The sequence below is a fragment of the Antedon bifida genome, chromosome 2, assembly GCF_963402885.1.
Source record: "Antedon bifida chromosome 2, ecAntBifi1.1, whole genome shotgun sequence".
NCBI lineage: Eukaryota > Metazoa > Echinodermata > Crinoidea > Comatulida > Antedonidae > Antedon > Antedon bifida.
This window is the reverse complement of record NC_136227.1, coordinates 2,971,823-2,988,824: the sequence shown is the minus strand read 5'-3', so window position 1 is coordinate 2,988,824 and position 17,002 is coordinate 2,971,823. Positions and strand designations below refer to the sequence as shown.

At 34.3% G+C, this 17,002-nt stretch overlaps 2 protein-coding genes across 5 annotated transcripts; both read left to right on the top strand.

The window, feature by feature from the left end:
• Nucleotides 1-49: 49 nt before the first annotated feature.
• LOC144835766 (carbohydrate deacetylase-like) lies at nucleotides 50-10,801 on the top strand. Of its 2 annotated transcripts, XM_078690851.1 has the most exons (8): nucleotides 50-90; nucleotides 859-945; nucleotides 6,121-6,377; nucleotides 6,958-7,143; nucleotides 7,996-8,133; nucleotides 8,287-8,382; nucleotides 8,929-9,109; nucleotides 9,504-10,801. In XM_078690851.1, the coding sequence occupies exons 3-8, from the start codon at nucleotides 6,311-6,313 to the stop codon at nucleotides 9,835-9,837; spliced, it is 1,002 nt and encodes a 333-aa protein (XP_078546977.1). In that variant the 5' UTR covers nucleotides 50-90; nucleotides 859-945; nucleotides 6,121-6,310; the 3' UTR covers nucleotides 9,838-10,801. The 2 variants fall into 2 exon arrangements, with proteins under 2 accessions (XP_078546977.1, XP_078546976.1); XM_078690850.1 differs by lacking the exons at nucleotides 50-90; nucleotides 6,121-6,377; nucleotides 6,958-7,143; ... (2 more) ...; nucleotides 8,929-9,109; nucleotides 9,504-10,801 and adding exons at nucleotides 1,317-3,509; nucleotides 4,145-5,799.
• Nucleotides 10,802-12,659: 1,858 nt separating this feature from the next.
• Nucleotides 12,660-16,192, top strand: LOC144835765 (dynein light chain LC6, flagellar outer arm). 3 transcript variants are annotated; one of them, XM_078690846.1, is made up of 2 exons: nucleotides 12,660-12,787; nucleotides 13,199-14,535. In XM_078690846.1, exon 2 carries the CDS (start codon nucleotides 13,211-13,213, stop codon nucleotides 13,478-13,480), a length of 270 nt encoding a protein of 89 aa, XP_078546972.1. In that variant the 5' UTR covers nucleotides 12,660-12,787; nucleotides 13,199-13,210; the 3' UTR covers nucleotides 13,481-14,535. The 3 variants fall into 3 exon arrangements, with proteins under 3 accessions (XP_078546972.1, XP_078546974.1, XP_078546973.1); XM_078690848.1 differs by lacking the exon at nucleotides 13,199-14,535 and adding an exon at nucleotides 15,676-16,192 and having other exon boundaries at nucleotides 12,678-12,787; XM_078690847.1 differs by lacking the exons at nucleotides 12,660-12,787; nucleotides 13,199-14,535 and adding exons at nucleotides 15,007-15,167; nucleotides 15,676-16,192.
• The last annotated feature ends 810 nt before the right edge of the window (nucleotides 16,193-17,002 follow it).

The following is a 17,002-nucleotide window of genomic DNA, read 5'->3' as shown; positions in this document are numbered from 1 at the left end:
AAGAACTGTGTTTTGATTTGTAGAGAGGGCAGCAAACAGTTCGCAGTGACACACACATGCTACGGTTAGAGGTCAGGTCAGATTAAAAAAGTACGTGTGCGTCATCATGCCATTTTTATTTAATTTTTACCTTTTTAATTAATTGTTAGGATAGAATTTGATCGATTATATTATTGATGCCTAATAAACTTTGAGCTAGCCTATGTAGTAGGCCTATATACAGTACTGGCTAAAAACGTGGCCTAGGCTAGTTATCTAGCTAACCTAAGCCTACTTCTACTACTCTTAGCCTAGCCTATGACTATGTAGAGCCGAGACTCGGCAGTGTCAGTCAGGCAGTCAGAGAGTTGCCAGTTGGGTCATCAAACCAATCTACCTACGCCCGGTAGGGCCTGACAGAGCCCGGGATGTATGATATAAAATGAAAAATCATCAAGTACATGCTAGCATTATATTTAATGTTATTGTGATGTTGAATTATATTAATATACTGTACATAATTTATTTAATAATAAATAAATACGTTTTATACATTTTTAATGTAAAAAACTGTCAAAATACTACGATTACTGTACATTTATTCCCAAACTGAAGACCGCCCTCTGTGATAAAAGTGATGTTTTGCGTATATTTCCCAGGGGGTTTGTATAGTGGGGCGATACAATTGACAAGTGAATTAATATAGTCAACTTTTTTCTTGTCGCAAACGAAGGCATATTTTGATTGAAAAAAAAAATTATTTTATAAAGCAAAATCGAGATACTAACGCAAATTTAAATAAAAACCCCTAAATTGGTTTTTTATGTTGTTTACTAATAATATGCATGGTAACATATGTTTTTTTTCCTTCGCCTACAGGATAAAATGATGCTCTTGAAATATAACAAAACTTGAATAAACTGAAAATCAAATAAATTATATTTACTTTGAATTATTAGTTACAAGGTATGTTAATATTTGCATCTTTAAAGTTTTTATTCAAATCTGCTTCTTTTTTTTTTATGTCCAAAATCACTTTATGTAGTATTATATTTTATTTATTTGTTGCTGCTTCAGTCTGTGGTCTGATCTGTGTTGTATGATTTGGTTTTCTTGGAGAAATGACTTTGGTATTGTTTAATTGGTGAAACTGTGGTCATTAATTTGCCCATTTCATCTGTTTTGATCTTGTTTCTGCAACAGATTTTGTTTTCTCTGCTTCACCAAATTACGTTTACAGTCCCATTTTGAAACAATGATTTCTCTGGTTGGTTTGCAGTGATGAAGTTGCGTTAATTTTTTATTCAGATATATTGAATCTATATTTTCCTATTTAGATACTTCAAAATGAAACGAGCGTCTGCCAGGTCGGAACTTGAGGTGAAGCCAGAGCAACTATCGACCAATGAGGTGCCAGTAGGGCGTACACTACCTGAATGGTACCTCCCCGGTCCATTTCTCCATGATGTTAGAATTCTGGCTTTTTCGTTTGTGTGCCTCACTGTAGTGCTATTACTATCAGGAGAGATGTTGTTAACTGTCCTAGCTCTTGGTTCTCTTGTAATTCACATCATTGACAATGTTGGTGCTAAGCAGCAAGCCGTCGCCGGTTATCTCTGTGTTTTTATCGCAGCCGAGTTAACCGTGATATACTCGGCAATCCCGTTACTTTGGGTTTCGCTTTACAACGTCATTTTGATATTTGCGTTGAACGCTTTTGTGGTGTTTACCGGAGGCTGGGTGCTTCTTCACTTCGACGCATTTCTTCAAGTAGAGCCTTCATTAACAGTTTTTATCGAAACTTCACTTTTTACATTTTATCCCGGAATATGTATTATCGTAATGTCGTGGATGGTCGCACAAGCTTTAAGTATTTCAGCCGTTCCGTATGGCCTCGTCTTCTTTGGGTTTATTAGCGGTCAGCTGTTTCTACCGCAACACCCATCGTCATTCCATAAATCAAAACCCAGACAATCATTACAAAGTGTGCTATGCCCAGTTGAAGTAACTACTGTTTTAATGATATACAACATAATTCCAATGCAATCATTCATATTCATCAATTTTTGGAGTATTTTTGAACTGAAAGTGTTTTTGAAATTTATTTTTGTAATTTCATGTCCTGTTTTCCTCACAACTCTTCTAGACGTGCATTATGTTTTGGAATATTATGAAATAAGTCTCCGCAAGAAAACCATTGTCCGATGGGTTTCTGGTTTGATATCTTTAACGATCATTTACTTTGTGACTTATCTAGACAATTTGGTTTCAAGCGGATTACTATCTTGGCTACCTGTAGTATTATCGGTGACCATTCTTCTTGGTATTTTTATGAGTCAAAAAAAGACGTCGGGTCGAAAAATCATTATCGTCTTTCTTGCCTGCAGTTCTTGTATTTTGTACATTTCTATGATCTTGTCAGTAATACCAACAAATTTAGTAGCTTGGGGAGTCATTACCAAAGTCATTTGGTTGTTACTAGCGTGCAACGCAGCACTCACGGTGGCGTGTGTCATTACAGCTGCAGTGTCAACAAAAGAACATCTTTCCGATTTGCTTTTGTGTAGCGTCGCTGTGTTGGTGTTCAGCGAGCATCAGTTTCTCTCAATAGGATTGTATTCACACGGAATGTTAGCGGCTACAATCGCCGTTGAATGTTATACGTTGTCAAGACTACAGAACGCTGGGAAGGTGTCATGGTACGTCACATGGTTATCTCTGGGAATGCACGCAACAAAATTACCAGTGATCATTGAAAGCCAATTAAATCTAGAGAATTCTCATCACATAACTGCTTCGCCAATCGTAGACAAATTATTTATAGCGATGTTTATTCTAGCAGTTAGTAAATTATACTTTTTCGAATCGCGTCACTCGGTCCCTCTTCATCACGCCATCATGTACGCTTTTAGCATTACCATTTTATCGTTGCTTGTTACGGACTCTCTCCTGCAGCCGTTGTTCATCATGATCAGTCACATGGATTTTAATACAGCTGGTTCTATAGCGCTTGTACTGTTGACCTCCGGTATGCTGCTTCTAAAACTAACAATGTGTCACATGACAAAGTTTAAAGATGCAAAGACGTTGAACACGATATCAATACTGCTCGGGGTTTTCATATTTGTTTTGCAGCCATCCTCTGACCCGACGTTTTCTAACATTTGTAACATCCTTCTGCTCGTTTCGTTCCTAGTCTGTATAATATTATTCCTAACAAGGTCGCCACGATCACACCATTTATGTTTGGATTTGATATACTCGCTTATTATCGGAGGACCAATTGGACTCAAAGCCTATCAACTATTAATCAATTCTGAACATTTTACGTTGATAAATATAGCGATATATATATTAGCTTCGTCTTTGACGACTTTCGTTCAAATTTCGGTACTTTTATGGTCACCTTCCACGAAAAACAAAAACACAAGTACAGCGTTTTTACCAAGTTCTACTATAATTATTTCAGTACTTTTTTTAACAATTTACATTTTGGAGTACAAACAAATCGGTTCAACAGACAAATACCCCTTTTACACCGCCAGTAAAAATGCGGAGTTGATCCGGAATTGTATAACCCGAGTCGTACCCGGGACGCAAAAATGCGGAAATGTAGGCCGGTGTAAACGACGTAAAAAGTTACCCGGGTCGCTGAAATACCCGGGTAAGTGATGCGGAATGTATTCAGCGTCAAGTCAACCCGGGACGCACCCGGGATGAACCCGTGTCTGCGGTGTAAAACGCTCAGCGTATCTTTACCCGTTTGTTTACTATCCTCGCTCACTATAGTATTTAATTTACATAGAATTAAGATAAGATTGATTTTGTTTATTCGCTCATTTATTAAATAAAACTTATGGTTATTTATTATTCATTTTTATTTCAAGATATTATTCTTCACGAGTAGACTCAATTTTTGTGTGTATTGCCATAAAACAAAATTGTAGGAGGTATAATGAGCAGACCGTTACTAGGGTCTCTCTTCGTGCGTGAGAGGGCGATATTTCGAATGATCTAGAACATTTACACGGGTTGGTATTTTGCAGTGTAAATGCATGCAACCCGTGTCGTTCCCGGGTTAATGAATCCGGTGTGAAAGGGAAATTTATCCGGACACGACCCGGGTTTGTTATAAGCTCGGCGGTGTAAAAGGGGTAAAATACACCAATATGGGTGATTTTTATGGGAAATATTCTCCGCCATGTACAAAAGTTTTTATGTTGTATTTTTTAAGTGTGGCTGTAAATCTAAAAAGTTTGCTTGGTAGGATCACCGCTGACGACCCGTTTGGTGTCATTTATCCAAGTTCGCTCCCCTCTGCTGTTAACCTGGCAACACTTTTATCATATACACTTCTCGTATTTAACTACCCACCTGATATTTTGCCAGAATTATGGGCTTGTGTTTGTTCTGTTGTTTTTCTTCTCATTACAAAAGATAATTTGTTTTTCTCAAGAATAGACAAATTAAAAAAACCTGGTATTGTATTCACTTCTTGTGTAATAGTCCTGTATATTGCTACGTTGTACGAAAACAGCATTTGGAAAATTGGTGTTACTTTTAGAGGCTTATTAGAATTGTTTATCTGTTGTATTGTGTCACCTGTTTTTTACTCTGTATGTGCCTTTGTTCTGAATCGTTTCTATGTAATGCCTATCAAACTAGTTGTGTTTCTCAGTCCAGTCTGTGTACTTCTAGCCCTCTTTGGTACATCCCCAGCTAGCTGTATGTTGGGCTCTCTTGGGTTAGTGGCCGGGCTCGGAAGTAGCTACCTTGCATTGCCCTCTTCTGATGTTGTAGAAAATTTACATTAGCTCATAGTTTAAGCCGCACAGCGTTGTTTTAAAGTATTCATTTTCATACAATGTACTTAGTAAACATTTTTGTTGTTACAGTTTATAAGACAATGACAATGGTTTGAAGAATTTACTACGTAAAAGGTGACAACAATTTGCTTTTTTGTTGGGCAATGATTTTTACAGTGACATTTTAATGTTAAAATTGCTCAAAAGTCTAAATTTTAGCTAGAAAGGTCTTGAGAAAGTGTATGAAACCTGTATTTTGTATTCAGTGTAACTAAAAACTAAAATTGTAACTATTAATATTTGTAACTATTTTTAGAAAGTTCAATCAAACAAATTCATGTAATTCATTTATAATAAATTGTTGTGTTATAAATACAACTATATTACTTAAAGATATGTTTGTCCCCCAAGAATATTTATTAAAATCAAATTTTGAATAGGCTAGTTTGATAGTAAAAAAATAGAGCTTTTTTTTGCCTATAAATTTTTTCTCAAAGCGAATAACAATTATGTGACATTAAAATTGCCTATTCCTTTTCAACAGAAAATTGTTTACAATTATTATTTTTTTTTTGTGGTTGAGGGGGTGTGGGGGAGCGGGAGGTGTGGTTGAGACAGTATGGCTTTATTGTTTCATTGTGTAAAATAAAGAACTATAGCTAAGAAATTGTACAGTACACTACAGTACTACTGAAATCAAATGTGTAAATTTAGGTTTACAGGGCTTTTTCGGTTGGTTAACACTAAACGGAAATAAAAATTACTTTCAATTAAATTTTGTGTTTTGTTTTGTGTAAACAATTATGTGAACTAAATAATATCGAAAGTAATGATAACTATTATAGTAATTAATAAACTATAGCAGCAATATATAATAAGTACATTGAATAGTTTTTGATTTCATATGAGGAAAACCATATTTTATACTAACAGTCCTATTGTTACGCTACCAAATCAATCATAAGCTTTCACTCGGCTCTACTAGTATAATGAAATTGTAATTTATATATTAAGGCCAAATTGCCAAGGATAACCATAAGCGAATTCATTCACTATCCTTATTATAATATTATAATAATAATCCCGTTCACAATACAAACATATGCACAAGATGCTGTACATAAACAAAGTCTTATTACAAGTCTTTGGGATTGGAGTTCCTGACAGGACTTGAACCCAGGACCCTTGGATCGGTAGCCAAGCATCATAACCACCAAACCACAACTCCACTTTGTTGTATTTTATTAACAAACCGAATACTTTTTCTATTGAAACCAAAAAAAGCCGGTCCTGTGTTTGCTGCTAAGGTAATTTATTCACTATATATTTGTTTCAGTTGAAAGAACACCTCGACAAAAAATGTACAGTAGATTGCGTGACCTGGCTTAGAAAGAAGAATAAAAATCAGAGATAAAAGATTTACAGTACTGTATTACAATAGTAAAGATAATCGTGTTGATATTTACAATATGCAGCAGCAGCAGCCAGAGGAATTCATTTGACAGAGGCTGCGTTCACACTGTATTATGTTCATCAAATGCTGCGTCGGAGCGTTTACAAGAGCACCAGCATCATTTTCGGACCTGCCAATAGGTTAGCTATATTTATTATTATTTTAAGCTCTGTCTACACTATCAATCTAGTTGGACAAAAAAAGTGTGATGTGCCCAAATATGGTAGTAATATGACATCATCATGTCCATATATGGGCACATCACATTTTTTTGTATAAAGTTTGATAGTGTGGACAGAGCTTTAGATTTTATATCTCTTTATCACAAGTCTTTTTCTGTCTCATTGTCGGAATGATTTTGCATGGCTCTCTCTCCTTTCTTCCCTCTTGATAAATCATACATCATTCCTAGTAATTACTTTTAGGCAGATCTAAAAAGTTTTTTACAGTTCTTGTTCTACAACTAACACAGAATGTTTTTCTAACAAATTTTTCCCATGTACAGTACCATTTTATACGTACACTGGCAAAATATTTAATGTATTACGGTTTGCCTGATTAATTTGTAGTTGATAGTTTACTTGTTTCACCAAAATGCAGGAGTTGAAGCAAATCACTATGTGCTTAAACGCCCCTTTTAGACATGAGTGAACTTGTCTCGTATGGAAACACCTAAGCAATAATGATGACTTTTGAAATCATTTACGCTTTTTTCGACAGAAATAAGCACTCCTTTGATGAAGAGACTTGTTGTGAATGGTGATGATTTTGGCTACAGTGTTCAAAGAAACAAAGGTCTTGCGGAATGTTACAAGAACCGGTCAATCAGCAGCACGTCACTATTAATAAACGGCGTCGCTGTGGATGATGCGGTGCATTATATTAAACAGCTTGCTATTCCCACAGGTTTGTGTAATGTAATATGTATATACACTTTTTATAATGAAGATTTTTTTTAATTCAATATTTTATACAGAGGCGCCTCACATGGTGGAAACACCTTAGCTTCAAGTTACCTAAAAAAAAAATGAGTAATGAATATTTCAAATATACTGCAACACAGACGAGACACTAATAGTTAAGTTCACAATCTAGACAGCGTATCCCAAATTTAATTACATTCAACCACAGTGCACGTCGTGTGCTAATAACAACCAATAAAATGCAAATATACAACATCATTTCCACCCTTGCAATTTCGATGGATTGCCCCTTTTTATATTTAGTATGTACTCCTTTACACTGGTCCAACATTTGACATAGTAAAACACAACCAGTTTACAGTTTTGGGAAAGTTGATTTTTTGGTTCAACTTGGATCTTGAATTCAGAAAACAAAGTTTATAATCAATACCATCAGATAATCGATAGTATCAAATAATCGATACCATCAGATAATCGATAGTATCAGTAATCGATACCATCAGATAATCGATACCATCTGATAATTGATACCATCAGATAGTTGATACCATCAGATAGTTGATACCATCAGATAGTCGATACCATCAGATAATCGATACCATCAGGTAATCGATACCATCAGATAATCGATACCATCAGATAATCGATACAATCTGATAATTGATACCATCAGATAATCGATACCATCAGATAGTTGATACCATCAGATAGTCGATACCATCAGATAATTGATACCATCAGATAATCGATACCATCAGATAATGGATACCATCAGATAATCGATAGTATCAAATATTTGCTTTAATGGTTTTTGTTTATTTTAATTGTTTTTTAGGCTTGCATCTCAACTTAACTGAAGGGCATCCGGTGGGGAAGCAATGTGATTCTTTGATAGACGAAAACAAAGCATTTCTTGGAAAACATGGATTTCGAGATGCTCTGCAAAAGCAACAAATAAATTTCCTTGATATATGTATGTACTAGCAAAGATTTTTAAACATAGTTTTTAAACAATCCCAGTAAAATTCCTGTAATTTAGATTTAACCACTTTTTATTACCAGTTTTAATATTTGTTCTCCTTGAATAACAACGTTAAAGTTATTGAAACGTATATTTATTTTGTAGATGCAGAGATAGTCGCTCAGGTAAAGTTGTTCATTACAAAATGTGGACAGAAACCAACTCATATAGATGGACACCAACATGTGCATATTCTGCCAGGTAGCTATTATGAATAAATTAATATTAATATATATTTTTGAATAAATTAGTACTAATTATTAGTAATATAAAATCAATTTAGAATATCATTAAAACACTGTTAAAATACTGAATTGCTCTTTTATGTAAATTATGTTATTTTATCACGTTAAATATATCATTATTTTCCGTACAACAAAAGGCAAAGCCTGAAAAAACATGTTTTATTTATTACAGCACCATATGTATTAGAATTTAATCTGTTTGATGTGCAAATAATTCAGTTAAATAATTGCTTAACTATGCTAAAGCTCTGTCTACACTATCAAACTTTATGTGACAAAAAAGTGTGATGTGCCCAAATATGGTAGTGATATGCCCAAATATGGTAGTGATATTCCCAAATATGGTAGTGATATGACATCATCATGTCCATATATGGGCACATCATATTTCTTTGTCACATAAAGTTTTATAGTGTAGACAGAGCTTAAAACATTCAGTATACAGTATTGTAAATATATTCACACATTTATTTCTCAATCAATATCAATCATTTTTCTTCAGGTGTGCGAGAGGTGTTTAGCAGAGTATTACAAGAATATGGTATCACATGGACTAGATTACCGATTGAACTGGACTTGGACAAATGCACCTGGCTCAGCTCGCAAACGCTTAAGACGTTCTTGAAAGGTGTCGTAGATGATGCTGTATCATCTAGAGATGTGTTTATTAAACATAACATTAAGTAAGTTACTGTTGATAGGATTAAATAGTAAAATGGTCTACACAAATTATATTTTATTTTTATATATTTTTTTTTTCTGTCTTTATGTTTACAATTTGAATGATTCAAGCTTTGTTCCCATGATGCAACGCAAGGATGTTAAGCGTTTAAGTTAATCGTTGCATTGCGTCCTAGTGGGAACCAATCTTAACATCACATAATTAAATTGTTTTATTTAATGTTAGATTAGGAGGTTTGTAAATAAGGTAGGATGTATTATATTTACACACTTTAACTGTAAAGTTATCTGCTTACAAAATCAACATTAATAAAATTTGATGTGTATATAATGAATAATAATAATAATAACTATGTATTTTAGAATGTTATTGATTACATTACATATGTTGTACAGATTCACGAATGGCTATGCTGGACTAAGCACAATGGGGGAAGCATTGACAACAGACAGTATTATGCAATCTTTAACGAACATCACAAAACACAACCCAGAAGCTTGTACGTTTGAGTACATGGTTCATCCTGGCTACCTCACAGAAGATGTCGGAGGCTGCGGTTGCGGTCTGGATGGTTTCTCAAGGTCACCGGCACGGTACCACGAGATGCTGGTTTTGAATGATCCCGAATTGAAGCAGCGTCTACGTCAGTGCGGATTTAAGCTAGCGTCTTATAAAGATTTAGATACTGTCGAGAATGGTATTATTACTAATGGTATTTGTGGTCATTGATGATAATAGGGGTGGAAGGAAAAAACGGGGAAGAGCTTTATCGCAGAGCCGAAATTTTTACCTCGGCCCGTCACCCTGTTACCAGATCACCCCATATACAGTTCATCACAATTTGTATTATATTAATACTGTAATTATATTTAAAGCGGCTGACTCTTTTTAACCTCACACTACGGCTCTGCTATGCATGAGTGCTATGCATGTACTACTTGTTTCTCAGGGTCAAGCTATCAAACTGTTTCACGGAACAGACGAGGGAGCCGTTCAGTAAAACGGACAAGTGTAAATGAAGCTTAAAAGACATACTACAATTTGTTTCTTTCAATTCAATACAAAACGAGAAAAATATAGATTATATATAAATATATATTTTATCAATATTTTATGGTACGCATTATTTAAAAGAGTTATCTGTATTTAAGAAATGATCAGTTTTACCACCTTATATGATGTGATTACCTGTCTGAAATAGAGGGCGCCTGACTAGTAATCACACAAAACGGTTACAAGGACTCTAATGACCGTGTTATCCGCTGCGTTTTCAGAATGAAATAATTTTAAATTACATACGAGACATGGCAGATATTTTAGTTTCTAAGTCAAATATAATATATATATCAGCATGGTCATTTGTAAAATTTTATTTTTAAAATTGTAAGGCTATATTTTCAGATCAAAGTATATTTTGGTATAACTCATACTGTTGTATAGTAGTAGGCCTATAATGTTATAAATATATGTTTTTTCGTTTTTTCTCATCGTTTGGACCAGGGAAGAGTTACTCTTCCCCCTGCTTGTTGGACCATCTAACCACTCTATACTTTCAATAATAGCGCTGATCTCGCGTCAACGGAAATATTTAATTTTCACAGACTTACATTTTGCAATACTTGCCACATCCTATATAATAACAAACTATTTTCATTCATTTCTGAAATATTATAATAAGGTAAATAAAATAATTTATCATAATGATGTCCCTTGGTGTTTAATTTGATTTCGCTGACTGTATTCTCATACTTGGATGATTGGTGGTCCTATTAGAAAAAGACTAAAACCTCATGATTTATTTGCATCATTGTAAATCCTATTTTATAAGAAATTGGTAATACGATTAAAGTTGAATATGATTGGGAAAATGTCCTTTTTTCACGCATGAACGAACGGATGTATTTGTTTTAATTCCGTCTTCGACGACGACAATATTGCGCTTTGCTCCTTAACTTGTAATCTGCAATTGTCGCCTTTCCGCGCACAGGATCGATATTGTTTGGTCTGTAATTATGTTGTTGTATTCATGGGGTTTTTTAAACCACTAAGTTTATTCATTCATTTAACATCACACATGATACAATTTAAAAGCAACTATATTTGCTAATTCTACATCTTCGATTTTTTTTCTCATTCAAAATAGGTACCCATTGTTTTTTTTTTTTTGTCGCCTGTGTATTATTCATTCTTGTATGTAGGCTAGGCCTAATTATTAATTCGCTCCGTGACTCAACGATGTTAATTAGATATTGATAGGCCTATAGAAGGCATGAAACATAACCAAAAAAGGCATTTAAATGCTTACTTTATTCTTTTCCATCATTACTATACCAATTATCAAATCGATTTGACATTGTAGGTTGGGACAATTTTAATCACTGAAATAATATGAAGATCCGGTTTGGGAATGTCGAAAACGGTTGTCAAAACCTTAAGCATTTACGTGTTTCAATGCGCGCGACAATAGGCGCGCGCCTGAGAGAGGATCCGCCGCGCAGAAACATGATTTCGCGAAGCTATGCGCCGGGGCCACACCTTAATTAATTGTGACTGTCGGCCGTGTCCATATGTCATTCATTTGAAGTTGTCGGAGATGATCCAAGTTTAATTAATTTCTTCAAAAATAATGCCTATATATATATATATATCACCTTGTTGAAATTGGAAGAAACCCGGCCATAATCCGGAGAAAATGAAAAATGTTTACTTCTTTGCGCAATTAGAACTCAGGTTCGATTAAGTTCGAACGATTCGCGCGATTTTGTTGCAATTTATACGTATTTTACTGTTTACGTCATAGTCCTTTGTCCAGATATATATTTGTAGGCTTTTTTATTTCTTGCACATCAATGCGTACAGTATTTTAATGTTCAGACCTATTATGTTTTCATAGTCAATGAGTCACGCCTTAGTAGCCTACAAAGTGGAATAAATTATAATATCATCGTGGCCAATTTCACAGCCTCGACGTCCTATCCGAATAATTAAACTATAGCTACAGCTAGTATCGGTATTGAAAACAAACAAAACAAAAAAAACAAAACGCCGTCAATTCCCCCAGTCTTAATATTAGTAGACATAATATATTTATTACAAATTACAAAATAGTATTCCTAAATAATTAGACCTACTATTTATCATTTTCCGTGCTTTGCGGCCTATTGCGCGCGTTGGTAGATCAGTGCTTTTGATGGTGTTTATTGAATGGGTGTAGGCTTCAACCCAATCAAAAGGTTTTTATCTAAAAAAGATAATTATTTCGTTGTAACGGTACTTGATACATGATTTCAACCATGTACCATCATTCTAAAAAGATAATTTTATTTCGTTATAAGCTACGGTAACGCGATACATTTCAACCAATCAAAACGTAGAGCACGGAGCTATAAAATTATAATTTTATGCTCGATATGATAATGGAGTTATTATGTTTATGCTGCGGTAGAATGTCCTGTTCTTAACCAATCGAGTTTAAGAATAGAACTAAAACAACCAATCGAAATGAATTAAATGAGTTACCATGGAACGATACGCTATCTCTGTCGAATAAAACGAGAAGCGGTGAAGCTGAAAGCGGTAACCGACAAACTTCAGAAGGCGAACGTACCGTTGTGTTGCTGCTGTTCAGACGAGTATTTTCCTAAACCTAGCATTTTTGTTATTTTGAAATCAATATCTGGTAAGTAAAGGTTTGTATTTTGTATAGGCCTAGTAGTAATATAATTAAACAGGGTGAGATGATTGGGCGCCGATGATTGTATGATTCGTAATGATTAATTGATAAAATAAATTATCATAAATAATAATATATCATCAAAATTGTCGTGACCAGCCAAGCGTTAAAAAAGACAAAAGTAACAGCTTTTTCGTGGGATTTCCTGAACAACACCATCATGTTATCATTTTTTTCCTAAAATTAAAATGTTCATAAAGGCCTACCCTAGCCTAGGCCTAGGGCCTAGAATAAAATAGTAGTACACTATAGTGTATGTGTTTTTTATGATTTTTTTTTTTTTTTTTACGAGCTCCTCCCTCGGAGCAGGAGTTACGATTAATTTATTAACATGATTGTTTTTTTTTCCTTTTTCAGATATCTATCACTATGACTGAGAGAAAGGCTGTAGTAAAAAATGCTGACATGGCAGAAGAGATGCAGCAAGATGCTGTAGACTGCGCTACTCAGGCTATGGAAAAGTTCAACATTGAGAAGGATATTGCCGCTTACATCAAGAAGGAGTTCGACAAAAAATACAACCCAACGTGGCATTGTATTGTGGGAAGGAACTTTGGTAGCTACGTGACTCATGAAACGAAGCATTTCATCTACTTTTATCTTGGTCAGGTTGCCGTCTTACTTTTCAAATCCGGATAAAAAAAAATATTAAAGGACCTGATTTGAGAGTTTAATGGACTATATGGACCAATGTAACATTATGCTGGACATTTTATCTGAACAACGCCCACAAAGATGGACAAAGGTGACCCACAACGATGGACAAAGGTGCCCCAAGAAATATTATTGTTACACCAGATCAAACAAGATGCAATTTGCATCTCAATGTTGAAGACTTTACAGAATGACTACTTTTTTTTGGTTTATTCAGAACGATTTATATCTCTCTGGTTTATTATTGTTCATTTACATTCCCTGCAAATTATTACTATTAGAATTCAAGGTTGTCCGCGTAAACGCAATATAATATACGTTAAAACATGAATTCAGAAAGTTTATTATACCATCCTATGACCTATAAAGTAAATGCTTAAGTATACTGCTTTTTGTGTAATATTTATAATAGTTTATCATTAATACAGTGTGCACTTCATGGGGGAATGATCCACTGATTTTCACATTTGTTGCATAAAATTAATGCACATCAAATATGCATAGATTTTGAAAGATCATTGTCTGAGCAAGAACATATTCAAATTTTAAAGTAATTCGGGCATGTAGAAGCGAGATGCTTTCTATTAGGCCTAAATGTGATGATATCCTATTTTAAAAATGTAGGTGGCCACATGATGATCGCTACTCCGACATTTTACGTCAATTCATATCTAATATATATTAATTTGAAAATTAGGGATTACCATCAATTATGAGGATCGTTCTAGTATGCATTGCACGCACGCAAAAACGAGCGCGCAACTTAGAGTATTGAAAATGCTCAAAATTACATGAAACATGCGATAAATTATTCGAAATTGGTTTTGAGCATTTTTACTTTGAAAAGTGCGCATACGTACGTAACTTACAGTTGATTATGAAGCAAATTATGTCAAGTTTCATCGAACTTTTACCTTTTTTTTAAAATCATGTGACCAAGTTACATCATCGATGTTCTGTTTATTCAAGTTTTAGAGAAATGCGACATCAAAGGGTACCGCCAAGTGCGCGGACAACCAAATAAATATTAACAAAATAAATTATATTTTGTATGGCTTCAGTTTTTATTTATACTATATATACAGTATTAAAAAAAAATGATATGATTATGCTTCATATGGTCTCAGCTTATCTTTTCACTGATGATAACAGCCTACTGATCTGTTTGTGTTTGGTGTGTCTCATCCCATTTTTGGTCATTTTTCCCCGAAAATATGCAAACCACCAGACCTTGCAAAGGGTTTGTTAAATGTGTTTCCATACCGAAAACTGCTATTAAAAAAGTTAAACAAGAAATATTTCTTACATATCGATCGGTTCTGTGAAGCGTATTGTTGGGTGGTTACGCACCAACGTTTAGCACTGAGGGCGCTGTACCACTTGTATGTATGGTTGCCAATGGTTATGTCGCGGATTTGTTATATGCTGCGGTAGAATGTACTGTTTTTAACCAATCGAGTTTAAGAATAGACATGTATTAACCAATTGAGAATGATTAAATGAGTTACCATGGAACGATACGCTACCTCTGTCGAATAAAAACGGGAAGCCGAGGCTGAGCGGTAACCGACAAACTTCAGAAGGGGAACGCACCGTTGCTGCTGTACACACACAGACGAGTACTTTATATTGGCCCAGCCTAGCATTTCTTTTATTTTGAAATAAATATCTGGTGAGTAAAGGTTATTTGTATAATCATTTGTTATAATAATATTATTATTAAACAGGGTGAGATGATTGATGATGTCTAAAAATAGAATGAATAAAGCAAATAATAAATATGCTCACCGCCCTAAAATAAAAAAACCAATCCAGCCAGTGCCCCTCCCCTTTTATTTTTGAGAGAGAGGAGACTGGAGCTAGCTTTATCTGACAGTTTGTAGGCCTAGCCTACATTATATTGGGATGTGAGAGGCTTAACTGTTGTTTTTGGCCTAATCTAGGAGAAAGATACAGAGAGGTCTTTTTAATCTATGATTAGCGGCCCTAGCTCTCCCCTCCTCAGCTCCTCAACCGAGTCTCTCTACCGTACCCACACATTGAGTGATACTCCAGTTGGAGTTTATCAATTATTCAATCAAGATTCAAGATAGCAAATTTTATTTGCTAACCCCCAAGATCTAGGTTTAACCAGCCAATATTATTTATTCATTTTATCATTTAACTTTATTTTTTTTCAGATATCTATCACTATGACTGAGAGAAAGGCTGTAGTAAAAAATGCTGACATGGCAGAAGAGATGCAGCAGGATGCTGTAGACTGCGCTACTCAGGCTATGGAAAAGTTCAACATTGAGAAGGATATTGCCGCTCATATCAAGAAGGAGTTTGACAAAAAATACAACCCAACGTGGCATTGTATTGTGGGAAGGAACTTTGGTAGCTACGTGACTCATGAAACAAAGCATTTCATCTACTTTTATCTTGGTCAGGTTGCCGTCTTACTTTTCAAATCTGGATAAAAACAAAGACCTGATTTGAGAGGTTTATGAACTATGGACCAATGCAAAATTATGCTGGACATTTTATCTGAACAACGAAGAAGTGGCCAAAGAAGTATAATTGGTGTGCCAGTGAAAAAAGATGCAATATTTGCATCTCAATGTTGAAGAACAGAACGACTATTTTATTTTGGTTTATTATTTCATTTGTGCATTCCCTGCAAATTTTATTAGAAAATAAACTATGAAAAACTTATTTTTGTTGCATCTGTGTTTTCTTTTGAATGTTTTGTGACGTAGTGAAATAGGAAAAATAACCACTGATGAAACTTTTTGAAAATGAGGCATTGATTGATCTTCTCTTAAAATAGTCTATGTCATGATTGGTATGTTTCTTGAAAAGAAAAACCCACATCGCTGCAAGAGGAACCAATAGACAAAAAAAATGTAATGTGCCCAAATATGGTAGTGATATGCTTAAATGGTAGTGATATCATATGACATCATCATGTCCATATATGGGCATGTCACATAAAGTTTGATAGTGTAGACAGAGCTTAACACCTTATAAAAGTGTATTGCAATTATTTATGCAACTGTAGTTCTCCTTAATTTGTAATTGTTTTATATTATAATTTATTTATTCAAATTTCTGCCAATAACAAACTAAACAAATTTGAGAGGCAAACAAGAAGTGCTAGACATGCAAAACAGACAAATAAAAACAACTTATTATTAAAATCTACAATTACAACAATTGAAAGTCACTCAAGAACAACAAAATACTCACTAGATTACCATATCATACAATGAGAGAAATACACAAAACAACAATTTCTTAGCAGCCACACCATTTAAAATAAATGAATATAGGCCTAGTTTATTATAATAAAACAAAAACTATTTAAATTAATTGATTATAATACTACTAATTTATTTACAAAGAAAATTAATTATCTTTCTAAAATATTCATTCTTATATTGATTAGTAGTACGGTAGTTGCTTTATTATAAAATCTAAAAGTTTGAACAAAATATTATATATCAACATTATTTTGCCGCGCCT

Excerpts from the sequence above, each read along its gene's own strand:
- LOC144835765 (XM_078690848.1), top strand. The coding sequence starts at position 15,688 with ATGACTGAGAGAAAGGCTGTAGTAAAAAATGCTGACATGGCAGAAGAG.
- LOC144835766 (XM_078690850.1), top strand. The coding sequence starts at position 1,327 with ATGAAACGAGCGTCTGCCAGGTCGGAACTTGAGGTGAAGCCAGAGCAA. Across the intron at positions 3,510-4,144 it reads GGTTCAACAGACAAATACCC|CAATATGGGTGATTTTTATG; the intron begins CTTTTACACCGC and ends GGTAAAATACAC.